At 49.4% G+C, this 20,011-nt stretch overlaps 1 protein-coding gene across 1 annotated transcript in view; it reads right to left on the reverse strand.

The window, feature by feature from the left end:
• Positions 1-235: 235 nt before the first annotated feature.
• LOC124247146 (protoheme IX farnesyltransferase, mitochondrial) overlaps positions 236-20,011 on the reverse strand; it is a 125,552-nt gene continuing 105,776 nt past the window's right edge. Inside the window, exons 6-7 of the mRNA XM_046676207.1 lie at positions 15,246-15,478; positions 236-786 (exon numbers count right to left, since the gene is read on the reverse strand). Coding sequence (XP_046532163.1) covers positions 380-786; positions 15,246-15,478 — 640 coding nt within the window. The 3' untranslated portion in view covers positions 236-379. The remainder of the gene's footprint in view (positions 787-15,245; positions 15,479-20,011) is intronic.

Raw genomic sequence — 20,011 nt, forward strand, 5'->3', positions numbered from 1 at the left:
CGGGCAGGTGGGGAGTGCGTGTGTGGGGCCAGAAAAGGAAGAGTCACACTTCTGCATTTACATGAGGAAGAAGGAAAACAATGGGAAGGCTGGATGAAAAAATATATAAAGGCCCTCAAAGAGAAAAATACCCTCTCTTTGCATTAATCTACTGAGCTAACCCATTTCTTATTTGCGGAGCATTTTGGATATTATCATGAAAAAAACAATTGTCGAGTGATCACTGAGCACCAAATCATTTCACAATCTTGTATTAAACCCAGCAATTTCTCTTCTTGAGCTCCAGAGTTACCAAAATATTCTTGTCTAACAGCAAAAGGAAAAAAACCTGTTGTGTCTCCCTGTATGTTTTGTTTTTTTCCCACATGTCAATGTGGTTTCAGCTTTGAGGTTCTCCCTTGTCACTTCCCCCACCTGGTGGCTGCTTACAGGTGAGCATGAGAAGCAGGAACAAGGGCAGATGCCAGAGGCTGCAGAAGAACAGTTTCCTGGAACTCTTCCGGTCCGCATCCCTGTAGAACCGGAAGCCGAGGTAGGAAATATACAAGTTGATGGGGAGGGAGATGACGGGGAAGGTCCATGTGGTGACATCCAGGATGGGGGCTGCCGTGGACAGTCCGATCAAGGCCAGACAGTGGCGCAGGGCAACGCGCCTGCACAGTGCCGGGTGAGTGACTGACATCATGCAGTAGCCTCCTCGGGAGTAGTCTTCGCGGAGGCCCCAGCTCAGGGCGTTGAAATGAGGAAACTGCCAGGAGTAGAGGATTCCTCCCAAAAGAAATGCTCCTGTACAAAGGTTTAGGAGAAAAGAAGGAAGCAAAGACACGTTGTCATCAGAGATTTAAAAAGGCACCGCTGGCTCTCAACCGAAAGCCTTCCTGGCCCCCCGCGCTGCGCTCTCCGCCTTTCACCCGGATCTCAGACTCGCTGCCAGTCTTTGTTCTCATCTCTGCTTGCCCAAGTCAGCCTGACATCTGAGATAGGTGGGTGGGGAGCTGAACACTCTCCAGCATCCCACCAGCTTTTCCACCTTGGGGGGTACGGAGGCCCCTGGCTTCTGGGCAAGGCCCTTGCTTCCCAGGGAAGGCTGCCTCCCACTGCCGGATGCTGAGCATCTGTGGCTCCTGCCCCCACCAAGCACCCCATGTGTCCAACCACGGTGACAAGAGAAGCCCCTACACACTTACAAACATGTTTAGGGGCAGCACTGCCCCTTGGGGAGCTCTGTGCCAGGGCTTCTAGCTCTGTTTCTGCAAGCTGGGCCTTGTGAGTGCGGTGCTTCGGTGGGGCCACTTGGCGTCCCAACGAGGCCCCTGCCTGGGGCTGGCGGCAGCTCCCTGCCAGCACCAACAGGCCCGAGTGGGCGTGGGGCACTGTTTCATAGGTGATCGCGGGGCTTCCAGGGCAGGTGCTGGCCCAGTCCCTGGAGCCTGTATGAGGCAGGCAGGAGGGACTGCACAGCATGTGCTAGGTAAACCAAGTGGCATAAAGGACACGGCCCCGAGCAGAACGAGAACCTGCCTGTGCCTTCGTCGTTTTTCAACAAGGACATATTAGTGTCTTGAACACCGTTTAGCCCCTCTGTCTGGAGCAGGGCTCCCTCCCCACAAAGGCTGCCAGCTCCTGAGCACCTACAATGTGACAGAGACTTCACAGAGTCTGCCTCATTTCATCCTGGCTATAGGGTTTCAGGTGGGTTTTATACTCATCAATCAAACAAACAAATCAGATGACATTATGTTCTGCAAAAAACAGTGAAGGAGAAAGTGAAAACAAGCCGGTCTGGTTTGAAAACTGGGCTCCCCTTCTGCCCTGAGCCACCTCCCTCCAGCCAGGCTGCGGAGCCCAGGCTGGGTGCAGGGGTTGCAGGCATTCCTGAGCAGGATTCCTGACTCCTGTACTCACACAACGAAGCACCGACTGAGAGGCACCACCGTGCCAGGCACGGTGATGCGGTGTGAGCACAAACCCACACGTGTCCCTGCTGCCTCCGTTCACCGGCAGGTCACTGATCAGGGGCCATGCTGGAGCATCGACACCATCACACAAATGATGCAGGAAAAGCCCATGCAATGAGGACACAGAGCAAGAGGGGCTGAGCTAGTGGAGGGGCAGAGAAGACTTTCTGTGGGAGAAGTGACTGAGTCCCGTGAAGGATTCACAGAGACCTTGGGGCAGGAAGGGGCACAGTGTGGCCGAGGTGTGAAAAGGAGATGAGCGCATGTGCCAGGATTCACAGAGTGTATATCAAAGGACTGGAAGGTCAGTTTTCCTGTATCATCACTTAAAAAAGAAATTAGAAGAAAAAAGGAAGGCTAGTGTAGCTGGAGAGCAGAGAACAACGGAGAACCCAGTTCTGGATCCGGCTACCACTCCCGCCTCTGTGGGCCGTGCTGAGGATGAGTTCTGTCCTGAAAGCAACAGAAAGCCACGGAAGGATCTTAAGCGTGTAAGAGTGTGCGTGTGTGGGGGCTGCTGAGGCAAGGGGCACTGGTGTTACCTGACCTGACTGTGAAAGAACACATTGGGAGGGCCCAGAGCAGGTATGGACGGATCAGCTGGGAGATGGAAGAGAGGTTAGGATCAGGGTGGTGCCTGTGGCGATGGAAAGAGATGAAAGAGATCCCGCAGAGAGGGATTTAGGAGGCCAAAGTGACGGGGTGTGAGTGCAGGGTGAATAAGAGGAGGGGGAAGGCGTCAGGAGCAGCTCCTGCACTTAGGGATCCACGGAGATGCCATTCACTGCGAGTCCAAGGGGAAGACGGGGACGGCGGCTCCTGAGGGCCACCGGGGTGTGCTCGGGGCAACAGGCCTTTGAGACATCCAAGGGAAAATGGCAAACAGGGCGCGTGAAGAGGGCGCTGGGCTTCGGCATGTACTGAGGGCTACTCAGACCTTCATGAGTACAGCGCGGTGTCCAGTCAGCGAGGCTTGTTTCTGTGTCTCCTGCCCCAAAGGGAAGTCCTGCAGGCTAAGTTCGTCTTCCCTCTACCTCCAGAGGCTAGAGCACAGGCAGTGCTGATGCCACCGCAGCACAGGGTGCTCAGACTCCTCCGTGGAGCTCAGGGGCACAAATACTTGCTCGAGTGCAAACGGCCCCCAGGCCTCTGTCCCAGCACGGGTTTGTGGCCTGGTACAGCACACTGCTGGGACTCCGTCTACGCTCCCTCCCTCCGCCCTCTGGAGCGTCTCAGGTGCTGGGACTCAGCTCCTTGTTTCTCAGATGCCTAACTGCCTCAGGGTCCCCTGGCAGACAGCGCAGGGCTTACTAACCCCCTGCATAATCTACCCGGGAAGCACCGTCCTGCAGGGAGAGGGGAGAATTTGTGACCACAATCCTATTTCGGGTGATGAGGATCTTTTAAGCCCCTAGTCTGTGGGAATGTGCAGAAAAAGAGAGTGTGGGGGCTACTGCTAACACAGAACTCACCAGGAGAAAAAGCAGTTGAAGCAATTCAGAACAAACCAGAAAGTGAGTCTGGGGCTCTGAGGTCCCAAAGGGCCCTGTTGTGCACATGCCGACGTGGATCAGGAGTGAGCTCCTCTTTTAATCTCTTACCTGGATTCCTCAACAGTGGGACTGTAGCGTGACAACAGGGGCCGGCTTTGCAAGTCATTTAAAAGAAATGAACGATGATTTTTATTCATATTGTTCTGGGCAGAAACTTACTCATTTGTGAGTTAAGTTTCCCGGGCATTGTAGTGGGCCAAGTAGACCTCACGTGGGTGCAGAATGCCAAAGAGGGGGGCTACTTTCAGATCCATCATCAGTTTCCTGGAGGTTCCATAAGTCAATCAATTCCTTGTCAGCTTTCCAACATGGGAGGAAATACAATAAAGACTTGATTTTGGAATCCCTATTTTAGTAGGGTTGCTGTCGAATCTCCCAAACGCATTTTTAACCCTATCTATAAATAACATATATAGATCTCTTGGCTCATGTAAACACATTCCAATTCTAATGATAATAATAGCAGTAGCTACTGTTTGTTGAATCTATCACTTGGTAAATGGATGACGGGCATCTGCCATATGCCAGGCACAACCGTGGATGCTAGAAAGGCAGTGGTGAGCAAGACAAAGCCCTGCTCGATGCCTCGAGGGGGAGATGGATCTAGACACAAGCAACAGTGATGAGTGCTATTTACAGAATCACAACAGGGTGACATGCTGGGGGCAACTGGACATTGACTGCTCAGGGAAGGCCCTCCCAGAGGTGACATTTAAGCCATGACCCAACTAACTGGCAGTAGAACTCTGCCGGGTCCTGCGCAGAGTCCCTCCAGCCTGTTTCTGGGCAGCGCGAGGCTTTAGTGAGGCAAGGAGAGTAACAAGACAGGGCTGGCGGGCTGGGGGCTGGGTCACATGGGCGCCTGTCACCCGGGTTAGGAGTAACCACAGGAGGGTGGGTCACAGATGGCAGGGGACCAGGGAGGAGGCAGGCGGCCAAGGGAGAGATGAGGGTGGCAGACATGGATGCCTTTTACTCAGGGGGGTGGGGACACGCACAGGTGAGTGTGCTCATGTGGAGACAGGAAGAGGTCAATTTTTGGCCCTTTGAAGTCTGAGATGCCTATTAGACATCCCAGTGAACCACCTCATGGCTGTCCTACAGCGGCATGCGTAGAGTTAGATAGCTGCTTTCTAGGGCTTACAACCACTCTCCCTCCAGGCACAGTTACTCTCATCTTGCAGATACCATTGAATTAACGTGCCCAAGGACATTCCGCACTCCTGGCACAGTATACCAGCACCTTCTTTAGAAAGCTGTTGCCACATGTCACTCAAATTAGTTAACAATGGACTATGGGGGTGTAATTCAAATGCCAACGGAGCTGAGTCCAGGGAGGCTGTCCGGAGGAGAAATTGCAGAGGCCCTTTCTGCTTTATTAACATAAGAGACCCGGTACCTTTAAAAAAAAAAAAGGTTCGTTTCAATTACAGCCAACAGACAATATTCTTCTTGACAGCAAGCACCCCCGGGGAATTAGGACAGAAGGGAAGGTCGGACCACCCAGCTACAACTGAGCAGTGAACAGGGGACAGGAGACTTCTCCTTCGTAGTCTGAGGGGCGAACAGAATGCTCTCTGGATTCCAGAGGGACCAGCAAAGAGGAAGCACCGTGAAGGACGCTGGGGCAGGGGTCACTCTGAGGCTTTCGAGCCCGTGGCCCTGGAGCAGCGCACCCCAGCTCACCAGCGGTCTCCGTGCACAGGGTCGGAACAGATGACGGTTCACAGTTATGACAGCCACAGCACGGGGGAAGCCACAGACCAAGACGGGTCCCGTCAAGAAAACAACGTCAGTGGTCCGAGGTCACTTAGGAACGGGGGAGGGCGCAGATCCGAGTCAGAGCACAGGAGCTGTTCTGCTGTAGAAACAGCGCTGTGAAACCAGACTTGAAACGGTTAAAATCTCAGGCCCAAAGGTGGAATCTTGCTTGTCTTTCTCAAAAGCTCTTTTTGGTGTGCCAACTGGAGTATTCTGTTTTGCTCAATGCACATTTTCCGCTATGCTTCTGCTTAAAACAACATAATTAAAAAAATCATTTTCCTAAGAGTTGCATGCTGCTTTCTGTGCGAGAGGAAATTGGCTATGCATTTGGGTGACGTCGTAAATGAAAGTGCTTCAGAAATCACAGCTTAGCCCTAATGGATCGTAGTCAGAAAACCACCACCCCACGCGGTTCTACCTGATGGGCTGCCACTGCCTCTGCTCCTCTAAAAGATGTAAAGCTAATTACTCTCTTCATCAAGATGAGGGGACTAGAGCAGGAAGCCCTGAGTCAGTCCGGGGGCTGTAGTGGAACCCACCTTCCTTGCCGAGTAAACACAGAGCTCTCAGTTTACTGACGCAAAGGCCTCACCTCGGCCTCATTCCCGGAGAGCAGGCTATTTTATTGGCCTATCTCCTGTCACAAGGAATAGTTATTGTGCATGCACTAGACGATAGGTACGGTCTGTTCTCAGGCCTCTGCTGGTGTCTGGCCAGGGAGAGAGACCACGCAAACGGGACTGCAGCCCGTGAATGTCACCTTAGGTGCAGGGTGTATGGGGAGCATATAGGAGGAAGACCTAAGTCAGCCCTGGAGAGGTCAGGGAGGGCTTCCTGGAAGAGGTGATTTGTAAACTGACATCTGAAGATGGTCTCTGGGTTTCAACCCATTCATACAAACCATGCATTTTCTGCTTCTTTTCAATGTATTTTCCCATTTTCCTACCTAACTGCTGAATCTTTGTACATATTTGGTTTAATCATATCTGGAAGACATGTCCACTTCCTTTCTTTTAATCAAATATTTGTTGGTCTATGAATATATAACATACTGGAAATCGGTGAACTAGGTGGTACACCTGTGGGCCTGGTTCTCCAGAGGGGAGCAACTTCCTGAGAGCACTGTGTCACAATCCCACTCAAAGGTGACCCTAGAGACCCTCCAGGTGTCCCGGGCGTTTTTATTTCCCTCCATAGGCGGACAGTGGAGAAGAGCACGCCCACTGTGCTGTGTGTGGCGGGCTGGAGAGAGCCCTCCTCTCCTGGCGCCCTGCTCCGATTACAGGGATATATTAGACGGGGCAAGGCTCGCCAATGCCTGCCAGCGACTCTTTGAAAACAGATGTATTTTAAATTCTCTCAAAATATCTATCAATCATTTCTCCGGCGCACCAACGGCGGGGGAGATCCTCACTCACTGCCCGCTCTGCACAGGTCCAGCTCACTCCTGTCCACAGCATACTGCCAGCATTTTGTTGGCAAACAAAGCCAAGGCAATTCCAGCCAAATGGTTTCCCAACCGAATGGAGAAAAACATCTTCAAGTTGGAGCCCTGACTCTCTGTGTGCGCTCTTCCAAGAGACAGTCCTTTTGGAATGGAGTTCAAGGGTTTCAGCTTGCTTTCTGTGCTGCCCGGTGGGCTTACATTCAACCCCTTCCCACCCCGACGTGAACCCATTCATTGTCATTCACTGTCCACGCATGGCCTAGAAAAGGAGAAAGAAACACAGCTCCAGTGAAGCTCGGTGCTGGGGTGGGAGGTCTTCCTCCCCAGCACAATAGGCCCCCTCAGTGCGGCCCTCGGTAGCTTGTCTGTTCCAGGCCTGGTTCTATCTGCGCATTCAGGGCTACATGGTTATGTAAACCAGGGGCTAGCTGGGAGAGCAGAGCCAAACCCGAAGCTTTATGGTCACAGGTTTCAAAGCCTGTCTTTGAGGGTTAACACAAAGGAGCTTGTGAAACAGATCAGCCTCAACAGTGCAATAGACTTCTATGGCGCTGCAGACAAAGGGGAGAGGACGTGGGGCCAGTTTATCAACCGTACTGCGACAAAAGGGAAGATGAAAAGTCCTCCGAAAAGAGGAAATAGAGCTGGCAATACCCGCTTGCCCCTGAAGAACTCTTTGGAAGCGATTTGGGAATAATGACAAAGCACAGTGAGGGAGCGCAGATGCTCTCCCTGTCCTCACCTTACTGTCCACTGCCCGCCATCCATGCCGAGTTACCCGGGGGGTTTCGTTTGAAGAGAAAGACGGGAGTAAAAGAAGCACAAAGCTCAGATTCTGAAAAAAGTGGTCCCCTCTCCTTTTCTCTTCTTACCATTTCCCTGGAGGGAAGTGTCAGGCGTCTGGGGGTTCTCTAAGAAATTCAAGTGCTCCCTACTCCTTAGTTCATGTTTGAAGGTTTTTCCATCTTTATCACACAAATATTAATCTGTTCATTGAACAGCACTGACTAAAGGTGGACGCTGTGCCAGGCACTGTGTCTACCAGAGGCTGCCCTATTAGGGCATCGTCTGTCACTGCCTTCAGGAAGGCAGTGGCACAGCTCCCCAAAGCTGTGCTCAATTGTTCAGCTAAGGCCACCCCAGCATGGCTGGCGAGGCCGGAGAGCACTCTGTACCAGAGTCGGCCTCCGTTATCCCACCACTCTCAGGGCTGACCACGCATTTCTAGTATATTCTTTCTCGGCCTTTTGTTTTTTTGTCTTTTAAGAGAATAGGGCTCCAAATATTGTTTGGTTTGCTAATATTCCCTTGAAAATGTTGCTTGTTCACTCTGTCTTTAAAAATATCATGTGTCTTAATTAATCTAAAGATCTAAGGCTAGTTATGGAAAAAAATCTCATAGAAAATGAACACACTCATTTTTGAGGCTGATTTCAAGCTGAGGCAGTATTTTAAAGGAAATCTTCCAGAGTGCTTGGGTTCAACAGCGCCTGGTACTTAGTAAGCCCTCAATAAATATTTGTTGAATGAGTGAGTGAATAAATTCCCTCTATTCTAATCTACTCCATTCCATTTTCTCATCCTGGAATAAAAGAGGTAAATAAAGTGAAACAGTATTTACCATTTTGTAGTTTACCAGCTGAGGCTAAAACACTCATTCTCTTTTTGTTACTAAACCATCCATCTGCCAATGTCACTTCCTGATAAGAGCCTTTCTAAGTCCTCATCTGTAACTGAATGTTGCCGACATAATTAATGTTGACCACACAACATCATCTGAATTACAAACCAAAGGTGATTTACAATCAGCGCTACAAGACTGCCACCAAGGCCCACTCCATAAGCTCCCAGGACCTGGGATTTATTCCAATTTAGGAAAATGACAAAATAGAACCTGTGCCTTTTTAAGAAATGGGGGCAATGGAAAGAGAGGTGGCCTTGGGGAGGAGACAGCGGAAGGGACTTTAACCTGAAGCCTCTGAGATAAACTCAACAGTCTCTGGAGATAAACACTGTTGAGAGGCCTAATGCGTGTGGCTCCAGGCCGTGGAGGGGCCATGTCTGCCATCAGCACTTATCTGCAGTGCCCCCGCCCCCCAGCAGACCCTGCCCCAGGGGCCTGGCAGGTCATTTCTCTGCTGCTGTCTACTGCCTGCAAAACCAAACCAAGCACTTCCAGCTCAAGACAACAAGCTGGCGAGACCAGGGACCAGAAAGCAGCCCTCTCATTTGGCCTTCCTGAGTTTTAGTTGGTAAGCATTTTTAATATTTTCTGCTAACAGCAGTTAAACTAGGGGAAAAAAAATAAAGAAAAGACAAAGTAATTAGGCAGGTGGGAGGAAAAGAACTAGCCCCGAGTCTCGGAGGAAAACGGACGCCGGTGAAACCCCATTACGATGATGACCTTTATGGGTATGGCAGCCACGAAGAGCGCGGTCTCGGCTGGGGCCTTGCGTTGTACAACACGGCCCTCTCTGAATCCCACTGGAGCTGTCTGCGCTGCGCACTGGGGGAGAAGCTGCTGCTGACAGACCTTTGTGCAGCTGTAACACAGCAAATCTCAGGAACAACTAACATCGTTTAGCTTTCACAATTTCCACATGCTGATGTGCCATTTTCCTCAGCCCCCACACGGCCTGCCTTGCTCACCCTGCAGTGGGTAACCCCAGGGGCAGAACAACAGGCTTCGGACCCACGCCACTGGGGTGCTGAAGATGATGAGAAATTCTTTTTCACTATCTGATTAAGAAAAACAAAACAAGGGCCAGCCCAGTGGCGCAGCGGTAAAGTTGGCATGTTCCACTTCGGTGGCCCAGGGTTCGCCAGTTCGGATCCCGGGTGCAGACATGGCACCACTTGGCATGCCATGCTGTGGTAGGCGTCCTACATATAAAGTAGAGGAAGATGGGCATGGATGTTAGCTCAGGGCCAGTCTTGCCCAGCAAAAGAGGAGGATTGGCAGATGTTAGCTCAGGGCTAATCTTCCTCGGGGAAAAAAAAAAGATTAAAAAAAAAGAAAAACAAAACAAAACAGTAACAAAGGAGTTGGGGGAAAAAAATCAAGAGCCCCATGGATGTCCTTATACTTCTTTTATATTTTGTGACTTCTCTGGAGGAGGAAGGCAGTAGAGTCTTTTCAGTGCTCAGGGCGCCTGGAGGTCTGAATTGGCCCCATAGCCACCACAAAAACCACAAAAAGATCTAGGCGTTAAGAAGGGGGAGGAGGTCCTTCTGAACATTTGCATTCCCTCACTCGGCAGGCCGTCTGGGATGTACCCTGTTTTCTACAGCTACTCATCTTAGCTCTTTCCTCCCAACCAGACAGTTCCTTCCTTTAAGGCAGGCCCTTCACTCAGCGAGGCTGCAGGATTCCCGCCTCACATTGGCCCTGAGCTGCTTCCTCTCGGATGTCGCCCACCATCTACCAAGCCCCAGGAAAGGGCTTTTGCACAGGTCTACATGGTCAGGGTGACTGAAATGTCGGTGCTGGGTATTTGATGTCCTGGCTGAGTAGTGAAAGTGGCCCTGGGTAGGACAGAGGAATGGAATGAGTTCAGTGGAATCTGCCTCCTTCAAACATGGATCCTTCATCCACTCCCACCTGGAGGCTCGTAGGTGTTCACAAGTTGCTGTTTCAAAGGACAATCAGACTGATGGTTTCCTTAATACTTAAAGGATGACAGGTTCACCGGGGAGGGCAGGAGAGGGGGCAGGAAGTGAAAGAAGGCACACAAGGCTTGGGAAGACAGTAAATGCAGGTGTCAGCTACTGACTGGTTTCTAGTACCGGGGGAGAACCCACCTGCCGCACACCTTAAACAGTCCTGGCAGTGGGTCCTGCCGCCCTCGCTCAGACCTCCAGTGGGTCTCTATGGTCTGTCAATAAAGTGTGGTCATGTGCTAGATAATGATGCTTCTGTCAACGATGGACCTCATGTAGGACGGTGGTCCCGTAAGGTTGGTACATACAGCCTAGGTATGTAGGAGGCTAGACCATCTAGGTTTGTGTTGTGTTTAGACAACAACAAAATTGCCTAACAGCAGTTTCTCAGAACGTGTCCCCGTTGTTAAGCGACGCCTGTATGTGTGAATTCCTCACTAAGGCAGCTCGTCTCAGATCGTGTCCCCTGCCCTATACTATTGCTCTGGCTTTCATGCCTACAAACCTCTGTACATGCTCTTCCCTCTTCTTGGAAAGCACTTTCCTTCCTCAAGTACACTGGTCACAACTTAATTCAGAAGTCACTCTGTCCCAAAGTCTTCTTGGACCAATTTGAGGAGTTAAGAGAGCCCACGGCCCTCGGAAGACACCATTCCTGCTAAAGCTCTCAGCTCGGTTGGTCATTTGATCACCTGCCCGCCTCTCCCTGAAGAAGCTGAGACATGATTTCCATGAGGCTAGGGACTGGGTTTTAGTGATTTTTGTGTCTCTCAGTGCCCAGCACACAGTAGGTCCTCAACTGACCCCTGCACAATGAAGCAGTTATGGGGACCGGTTTACAAAGGTGGTGACCCCAGCAGGTCCCAGCCCAGGCTGTTGAGCTGAGTGGGTGTTCTCCTGGCCCCTCTTAGAGCCTCCTCACCTTCCATCTCCTCCTCTTCCTTACTATCAGGATAGTTCACTGGAGTATTCCAAAGACTTCCCTATTCACAGGCTTCTCCAAAGTGACCAGTCTCTGGGGGTTCAAAGACAAAATGGTTTGGAGGTGCCACAGAAGAAAGGCAACATTTTTGGCCATTGTTTCTCAGAAGGGCTCTGTCAAGAGAACGTGTCCCCTAAGATAAGAACCCAGATGAGGGATACAACCTCTGTGGATAATACAAATGACCTCAACAGTGCATCTCAAATAATATCATCTGCCCAAATCCCTAGGTATTTCCAAGGTATTCTAGCAGCTCGAGCTCTCTCTGGTTCTGTCTCTTCAGATTGGTGGTTTCTCAAATGTAGTCCCTGGACTAGCGCATCCTGCATCACCTGGAAACTTGTTAGAAATGCAAATTCTCAGGCCCCACTGCAGACCTGCTGAATCAGAAACTCCGGGGGCAGGGCCCAGGAATCTGGGTTTTATCAAGCACTCAGGTGATTCTTACGTGCACTAAAGTTTGAGAACCACTGTTTAAGACTCTGGCGAGACCACAGGTACAGCCTCATACAATGCCCCATGATTGAAAGTATAAACTAACCCAAGGAAGATGGAACACAGGTTCATAAAGACAGCAATCTGTCCTTCTAGGCAGTACTGTCTCAGCGACGTTTCTGTAGAGATGGAAATGTTCTCTATCTGCACTGTCAACACGGCAGCTACTAGCCATGTGTGGCTGTGAGCATTTGAAATACGGCTACTGGGACTGAGGAACTGAATTTTTAAGTTTATTTAGCTTAAATTTAAATAGCCACATGTGGCTGGTGGCTGTCCCGCTGGACAGTGCAGTTCTAGAAGGTGACAAAACCATATAAAATCATATTCAACCTAGTTCCTAAAATCCCAGCAATAAAAATCTTTAACCTACATTCTCTCAGATTCTGCCTTATTTCATTGTATTGCTTCCTCCTGTATAGTACATAACATATATACAATTATAAATATATAATATATATAATGTTTAATATTTGGCAACTGTCCTTGGATTACCCTAGTTTTCTCATCTGTGCAATGGAAGGTTTTTACTCACTGATTCATTCATTCATTCAAAGATTTACTGCTTACCCCAAGTCTGCTCTACCTATCAAATTAACGTTTGGAAACTTTTCTCAAGCAGTTTAAAGCATTATGTAAAGTAGCATCACTCTTTCTGTATAAATTTGACAAGACTCTAGGTATATGATTTGATCTGAGGTAAATTAGAATTCTGGGGGCAGTAAACCATGTCGTTATTGTGTGCCCAGCAATGCATCTTTAAGATTTAAAGGAAAAGCTGGGGCCAGCCCCGTGGCCGAGTGGTTAAGTTCACGCGCTCTGCTTCCTGCGACCCAGGGTTTTGCTGGTTTGGATCCTGGGCGTGGACATGGCACCACTCGTCAGGCCACGTTGAGGCGGTATCCCATGTGCCACAACTAGAAGGACCTACAACTAAAAATACACAACTATGTGCTGGGGGGATTTGGGGAGAAAAAAGCAGAAAAAAAAAAGAAGATTGGCAACAGTTGTTAGCTCAGGTGCCAATCTTTAAAAAAAAAGATTTAAAGGAAAAGGATATAATAGAAGTCCATCTCAAAAACCGGCAGAGGAAGTTCTTTGGTGATTACACAAATCTGTCAGATTGCTCTCTGTATAGAGGGTAGGTCCAGGTAGAGGACGGGTCTCATTTTTCAAGATACATGTGCATTTTCATCCTGCTACCTAAAACAAGGTATAACTGGCCCTTAGCTGTTCCTCATAAATGAGTTTGTATACATATGATTAAATTTGAATTACATAAAGACCATACCCAAATTTTGTTTAAAAATTTTATCTTAAAAACGCCTGTGAGGGCTTCACCAAATCCAGAGTGCCCCGAGGAGGGAAGGGCTGCTGCCTGAATGTCGCTTCAGCGGAGGGCTTCCGCAGGGCTTTCTCTGGCTGCTCACAGCTCCGGCTGACGTATGCCGAAGCCGAGCTCTTTACCAGGAAACTGCCTGGGAGGACCACCAAGGCCTCTGCCCTCAGCAAGAACCTGGGCCCTAGCAGGGGCCAGCTCCCCAAGACCCCGATGGGACTGCCCGTGCCTCTCTGCAGTGACACCTGTCCCGGGAGCTGCAACACTTGCCTCTGGCCCTGACCCTCTCTGATGTGGGGCTGTCTCCATCACACAGGCAGGCAGCCTGGAGCAGGGCATCCACGTGCTGAAGCAGAGTGCATCGGTGTGGGTGGGAGGACGCTAGAGGATGTAGAGCCTGGGAGTCACTCACTCTCTTTCATGGTCTCCACCTCGAATGTCTGGGCATCAGCAGAAAGGTGTGAAGCGGTACAGGAAGGAGAGGGTTAGGGGAGTTTGGGTCAAGTTAAGGTTGAAGTTCCAGGCAGAACCGAGGAGAAGGAATCTGATCAAGAGTTTGGTGGTATGCAGGTGTGCTCTGTAAATTTAAATTGTAACCCGGGGGACAACTCAGGTGTCACCTAGTCTGGGGAGGTCAAACCCATGCTATCCATCCTCTCCCCTCCTCCCTCACTTAAGACAGACATCACTAATGGACCCCAGGATGCTTTCCCACCAAGCCTGGAGGCGCCTCACAGTCTGCAAAACAACAGCCAGGTAACAATTACCAACTACCCGGAGTTTACAAACCAGTAAAATCTCATGAGCTTTCTTGGTCTGTATCAATCCATCCACTGTACGCATAAGGAGTACTTCATAATAACTCACTTAATGCTCACAACAGCTCCTTGAGAAGGGACCATTATTAGCCCCACGAGGGGGATGAGGAGACACGAGCGTAGAGGCCACGTGCAGCTCGAAGGGCCCCCAGCTGACGTGCGGGCGTGGCCAGAGTCCCGGCTCTTCCTCTCCGTGGTGATGGGGCTCCACATGGAGGGGGCCCTGGCTTTAGGCTCATTGCAGAGCAAACGAGCACATGCGTTTTAGAATACTGCATTTGTAGATGCATGAAACTCCAACATTTACAGGATATTAAAACTGTTCTAAGAGACAATCATGGTAAAGGTGGAATTGACTTTGTAAGCTTGCCAAATGGGAGTGTAAGAGCTTTTATGAAAAGTTTCAGAAATGCGGCTTACAAGGCAACGGTTTATGGTCAACTGCCTTTTGATCTCTCATGTGAAAAATATGTACTTACATATATTGCAGGAAACCTCACCACTTCCTTCCTAAGTGTCGGTCAAAAACACTAATTACTTGACTAATTAGACTGTGAAACTTCCCTTACAGATGGTAAAAATGAGCGATTTTCACCCCACAAATTTAGTTGTGATACACTACCAAAAAAAAATGTAGAAATGTTTCAATGGTTTTATTGTAGACAGCATGAATAATTTAAGCAAATCATATAAAAATAAATTGGAAACTAATGAGAATAGCGTGCTCTTTCATAGGGGGATAACCGAGTTCCGCGGAGTGGGGCGCTCAGGCAGGAGGTTGCGAACAGGGACCATCTGCCCTGAGGCCCAGTGCCAGCCCTGCCTCCCCACCGCGGGCGGCCCCAGGAATCACTAGTCCCCACTTCTGCCTTGACTCGGGACTTTCAGGTCCTTTCTGCTCACGCTCCTGTCCTGTCGTCTTGGGCGGAGGCGGCCCTGCTCCCTCTGTGCCCTTGGACACTCCCTCAGGGAGAAGTGAGCACTCGCCCAGGAGCAGGGGGCCCGGCTCCTTCCGTTCTGCGTGCATAGTATTCAGACTGCCACATCAGCACATTGCCAGGAGAATTAGTGCTGAATAAAATGGAGTCTAACGCCACGTACCGCAGCTCAGGGCAGGAAATGCCTGACTAGCTTATGCTAACGCTTGCACGGGACAGCCACGGATCCCTTGGTTTTGGCACCTACACCACAGGTCAGTTGAGAGAAGTGTCACCATGGGAGACACTCACCAGCATCGAGGCAGCCGGTAGCTGCTGTCCAGCCCATGACAGGCGGGATGGCCCCAACAACTGCTCCGACCCACGTGTTGGCAATGCTGATCCTCTTCAACGGGGTATAACAGCAGGTATACAGGAAAATGTTGAAGACCCCCAGGGCTCCTGTGAGTGGATTCACCCCCCAGGTCAGAAGGGCAACTCCTGGAAGAGCACAGCAGGTGGCAAAGGACACAGCTAGCAACGGGCTGGAAGAGAGCAGAGAACAGAGAGCAATCACTTTCCACTCCAGGCGACCAGATGCGTGCAGACAGAGCCTCAGCCACCTTTACAGTGAAGCCACCTGCGAGGAGGCAGGGCTGGCGGTTTGGCTTCCTTCCTGTCCCGGGGCATCCTCTCTATGAAACTTAAAATGCGGAGGGATTGTTCGGCAGGAGCTCCAGCTGCTCTTCTTGGTTCTGCCAGCAGGGACTAAAGAAGTTAAGAGAGTCGAGGTTAGAGCGCCCTGGATCTGAATACAGGGTCCGTCCCCTCCTGGCTGTGGATGTCTCAGCCCCCCTTCACTCCTCTGTGCAGGAGAGACGCAATGAGGACTAACCAGACAGTGCGTGCTTTACCAGGGTTCTGAGTTATAGTTAGTGTAAAGTAAATGACAGCTACAGATAAACCGCCCAGAACACAATACTGTAAGATATGGGCAAACAACAGTAACTTAATTCTAGAAGCAGTTCTACCCATTTATTTATACGTTATTTAAAAATATCACCACTTAGCAAGAATGGATAACAACAGTGTGCCTGTGTATATGCATCTGTCATAAAGCACAGGCTCAGTGTGGTACCAGCTCCATGCCAACAGTACACCATCGGGCGGCTGTCCTGCAGTGACAGTGTGCTTTCCGTTCAGTTTCAGTGCTGCAGCTTGGGTTATGGACATGGGATTTTCAAAAGGAGGCTTATTTCAAAATAAAACTCTGTTAACAGTAATGATGATCAGATGCCCGATTCTCAACAGAGCCCAGTTTTTAAAGCCAACTTTGTATGGAATCTTGTGAAAGACTTTTTGAAAGTGTAGATAAATTTGATCTACTCGTTCCTGATTACATGCATGTTCATTTATTCTTTCTTAGGAAACCTCGGAAGGTTCCTCAAGCCTGCCTTCTTACAGAGGTCATAATCCCAGCTCTGGGGAAACTGCGTAGTGATCAGTGATCCCACTCGATCGCAGATTCCACCCCGTGCTCACTGGAAAGCAGGAGCCACCACATGCAGCGTGTAGGCCAGCTCCCCGGGGAGGCGATCTTTACCCGGCACACAGGCGAGGTAATACGCTTCCACTCACACGGCTGCAGTGTTCCCATGGCAAGAGCAAAGCCTGTCTGCGAGTCTGCCCCTTTAGGAAAAGGACTAACTTGCAGAATTATGACAAGTTAGATTCAGCCAGGAGTGGGGGTCAGGGAGTGGGAGAGCCCACCAGCTGAAAACACCAAGTGAAGTTGGGGCGAGAGAACGTGAGAGCTGGAGGTGATTCAGCCCGCTTCTGACATGGTGACCATCACTGACCCTCCCCCCGGGCCTGTGACCACACTGCCCCGAAGATGGAAGCCAATAGAGTGGGAGTTTTGATGGAAGAGAACATACAAGGAACACGTTGTTGTTGAGGTGCTCACGAGAGAAGTGGGAGACTGCTCGGCGCGCGGTCAGCCCTGGGGGTGAGTTTCCATTCCCGTTCTAGCTGCCTCTTCTGAATCCTGCGGTCAGTGACCTCACACTTACCCCAGCACCCTCAACTGTTACTCTGCCCCGCCCTTCCCCCCACGCCCCAGGCCGACGATTCCCATTGCTGAATCTGCTCCTGCTGGGGACAGCCCTATGCTCCCGCGGACTGGCCCGGAGTCGAGAGGACGGCTTAACGGTGCTGGTGCTTGGCCGGAGCGGCCTTCCTTTCCTGTTCCGCGGAGGCACTGTGGTAGCTCCTCTCCCGCCTGCTCAGGGCTCCAACATTTACTCTAGCCCCTAATACCTCTCCAGAAGTCCTTCCCTCTTACGTGACGGTGGCAAATGCCCTCATCTTTACTTCCTGATCTTTCTCCCATTTTTGGGGAAGAGGCCATCTTCTCCATTTTTAAAGGTAAACTTTCCACTTCTGCTTTTCTTTAATCTCCTCCCCAATCAGTCTTTTATCTTCGATGTCCGCTGACTATTGACCTCCTGGGTCCTCAAATCCCTTACTTTGTCCATCCCCCAAGGTTCTTACTACCCCCTCTTCAAACCGAAGCATCCTGATGGCATAAGTGATACACGTAGTCTCTATTTCCTCCATCCCTCAATTTCCTGTTTGTTCCTCAACTCTACCCCTCACCACCTACTGACACCGATTTCTCTCAGGCAGTGACACACGCCATGTGACCTGAGACCACCTGGCTTCCCAATATAGCATACAATATAACATTCCAGATGGAAGATCAGGAAGACACCCCTGTGTCGTTACATGTCACATATGCCCAGAAGGGAGAATTTAGATGGGTGAAAAGCAATGCAAATATTATAATTATTGTTCTTCTTTCCATAAGGTAGTTTATAGCTTATAAGAACAGATTTTTTCCCTTAGAGGACTGTAAAAAGCTAGTTTTATTTTGGGTGGGAGAAAAATGTGGCTCATAAACATTTTTACTTTTCCTGAATTGGACTTTATGTTAAAAAAAGGGAGGTTGTTCACTCCTTCTCCAAAGTCGTGGAAGCCAGTTGGATTCAAAGGTATTGGTGTTATGAAAAACTCCTTTAGAAAAGCACACATGAATTTAATTTACTGAGATAGGCAATTTTAGATGGAAGTTTAGTTTCTGACCCTTGTTGGAATCAGAAAATCATGAGGTTCAATTTTGGAGTTTAAATTAGTGTGCTAAGGGGCACAAATGAAAACTGGGTAAGTTGACAAGCCACCAACAAAAATGAGAATATTTACCCAGGCAGCCATGGTCATGCTCAGCACCTGGGTACCTCGAGGACCCATCTGCCTCCTGGTACAGGGAGCCCCTGCATGGTGACCATTGGGCCTTCTCACGCTATGGGAGAAGGTGCTCCAACTGCAAACTCAGTGAAGTTTATTTTCCTGTGATGCTTTATTTTTTCTAAAACATATATTATAAAAGTAATACATATTCATTTCAGAAAATTTGGAACTATATAAAATTATAAAGACATTTTAAATTAGTTATTCAGGGAAACATATTGGTTTATATCTTTCTAGCCTTTTTCCAATGATATATCTACTTAAAAAAATAACTGAGAACACAATGAATTGTGGTTTTGTTACTTTGTTTCAGTATATCTTAATAATTTCCCTACACCATTAAGAATTCTTTTACATCATCATTATTAATAGCTACTCAGCAGCCTATTCTGTGGACACACCATAATAAATTCAGCCCAGATACCCTTTCCGGACACTTAGTATTTTTCCTTTTTTTAAATTATAAATAATGTTGGGATGAATATCTTATGGACAGATCGTAGCTCAACACTCCAATTAGGATTAATTCCTAGATGTGAGATGGCTAAGCCAGATGACAGACACGTCCTTAGGGATTTTGACTTGTACCGCCAGTGTGTACCCCAGAAGAGTTTACGCTAGTTTACACTCCCACCAACAGCAGTGTATGAGAAAGCCTATTTCTGGGACCTGTATCAACACTGGGACGGCATTAAAAATAAAGCAAAACAAAAATTAACAAAGCAAAACAAGTTTATTGAGACAGATAGTATTATGCCCATTTTAGCAGATGAGAAACTGAGACTCAATACAAGTAAAATAACTTGGAAATGGACCCTGTGCTCAGGTTCTTTTGTTGGCTCATTCATTTAATCCAGAGCGCCCCACCACTTGGAGTAACACGATTTACTCACTCTCTTATTTCCCGGGTCTGCTGGGGCCCCGGGGCGGCCAGAGTCTTTAGGCTGGTCACCTTCCACTGGGATCAGCCTTCTGTGGGTTCAAGCTCCTTCAGTTTACCTCATTGTGGAAAGAGCCTAACTTTCTATTACATTTCCTCAGATGAAAATGATTGGGAAGCACGAAATTAAAAAGAAAAAGGACAGACCTGGGATATAATGTGGTGCGCAAGACAGACATGGTCCCTGTCCTGGGGAACATATATTGGAGTGGGCGACAGAGAAAGGGGCAGTAATAGTCAAGTGTGGTACACAGAGGGACACTGGGAGCACTAACCCAGCATCTGCAGGGGGCGGGTGGTGGACAGGGAAGGTTTCTAGGAAGAAGTGACATTTAAACTGAGACCTAACGGACGGGTGAGAGACAGGCAGAGGGTGGAGAAGAGGGTTTCAGGCACTGAGCAGGCCTCAGGTGAGAAAGCACAAGCATGGCGGGCACAGCCCTGCGGCATGGCAGGAGGGGAGGAGGTGTCAGAGGGCAGGGGGTTAGGAGGCCACACGGAGGCAGGGCAGAGTCAGCACAGTTGTCTCTGTTCTTTAAATGGAAAGAAAATGATCAGGTCTGCTTGCAGAAGGATCACTCTGCCTGCCATGATGGCCAGCAAAGGTACACAAGCCTTCACTCACCTACCCAGAGAAGTCCACAGGAGGCATTTTTCGAGGAAAAATAGTAAGCACACCGCCACACAATTTTTATCTAATGCTCAGTTAAAAGAAACAGCATTCAGCTAGTTAGTATCTTTAATCTATCTTCCAGATATTCCAAAATACACTGGTGGAGCAAGTCTGATCAGCAGAGTGCTACACTCCCCTGCCCTGGGGGCTCCTTGT

This window comes from Equus quagga, chromosome 11, assembly GCF_021613505.1.
Source record: "Equus quagga isolate Etosha38 chromosome 11, UCLA_HA_Equagga_1.0, whole genome shotgun sequence".
NCBI classification, from domain to species: domain Eukaryota; kingdom Metazoa; phylum Chordata; class Mammalia; order Perissodactyla; family Equidae; genus Equus; species Equus quagga.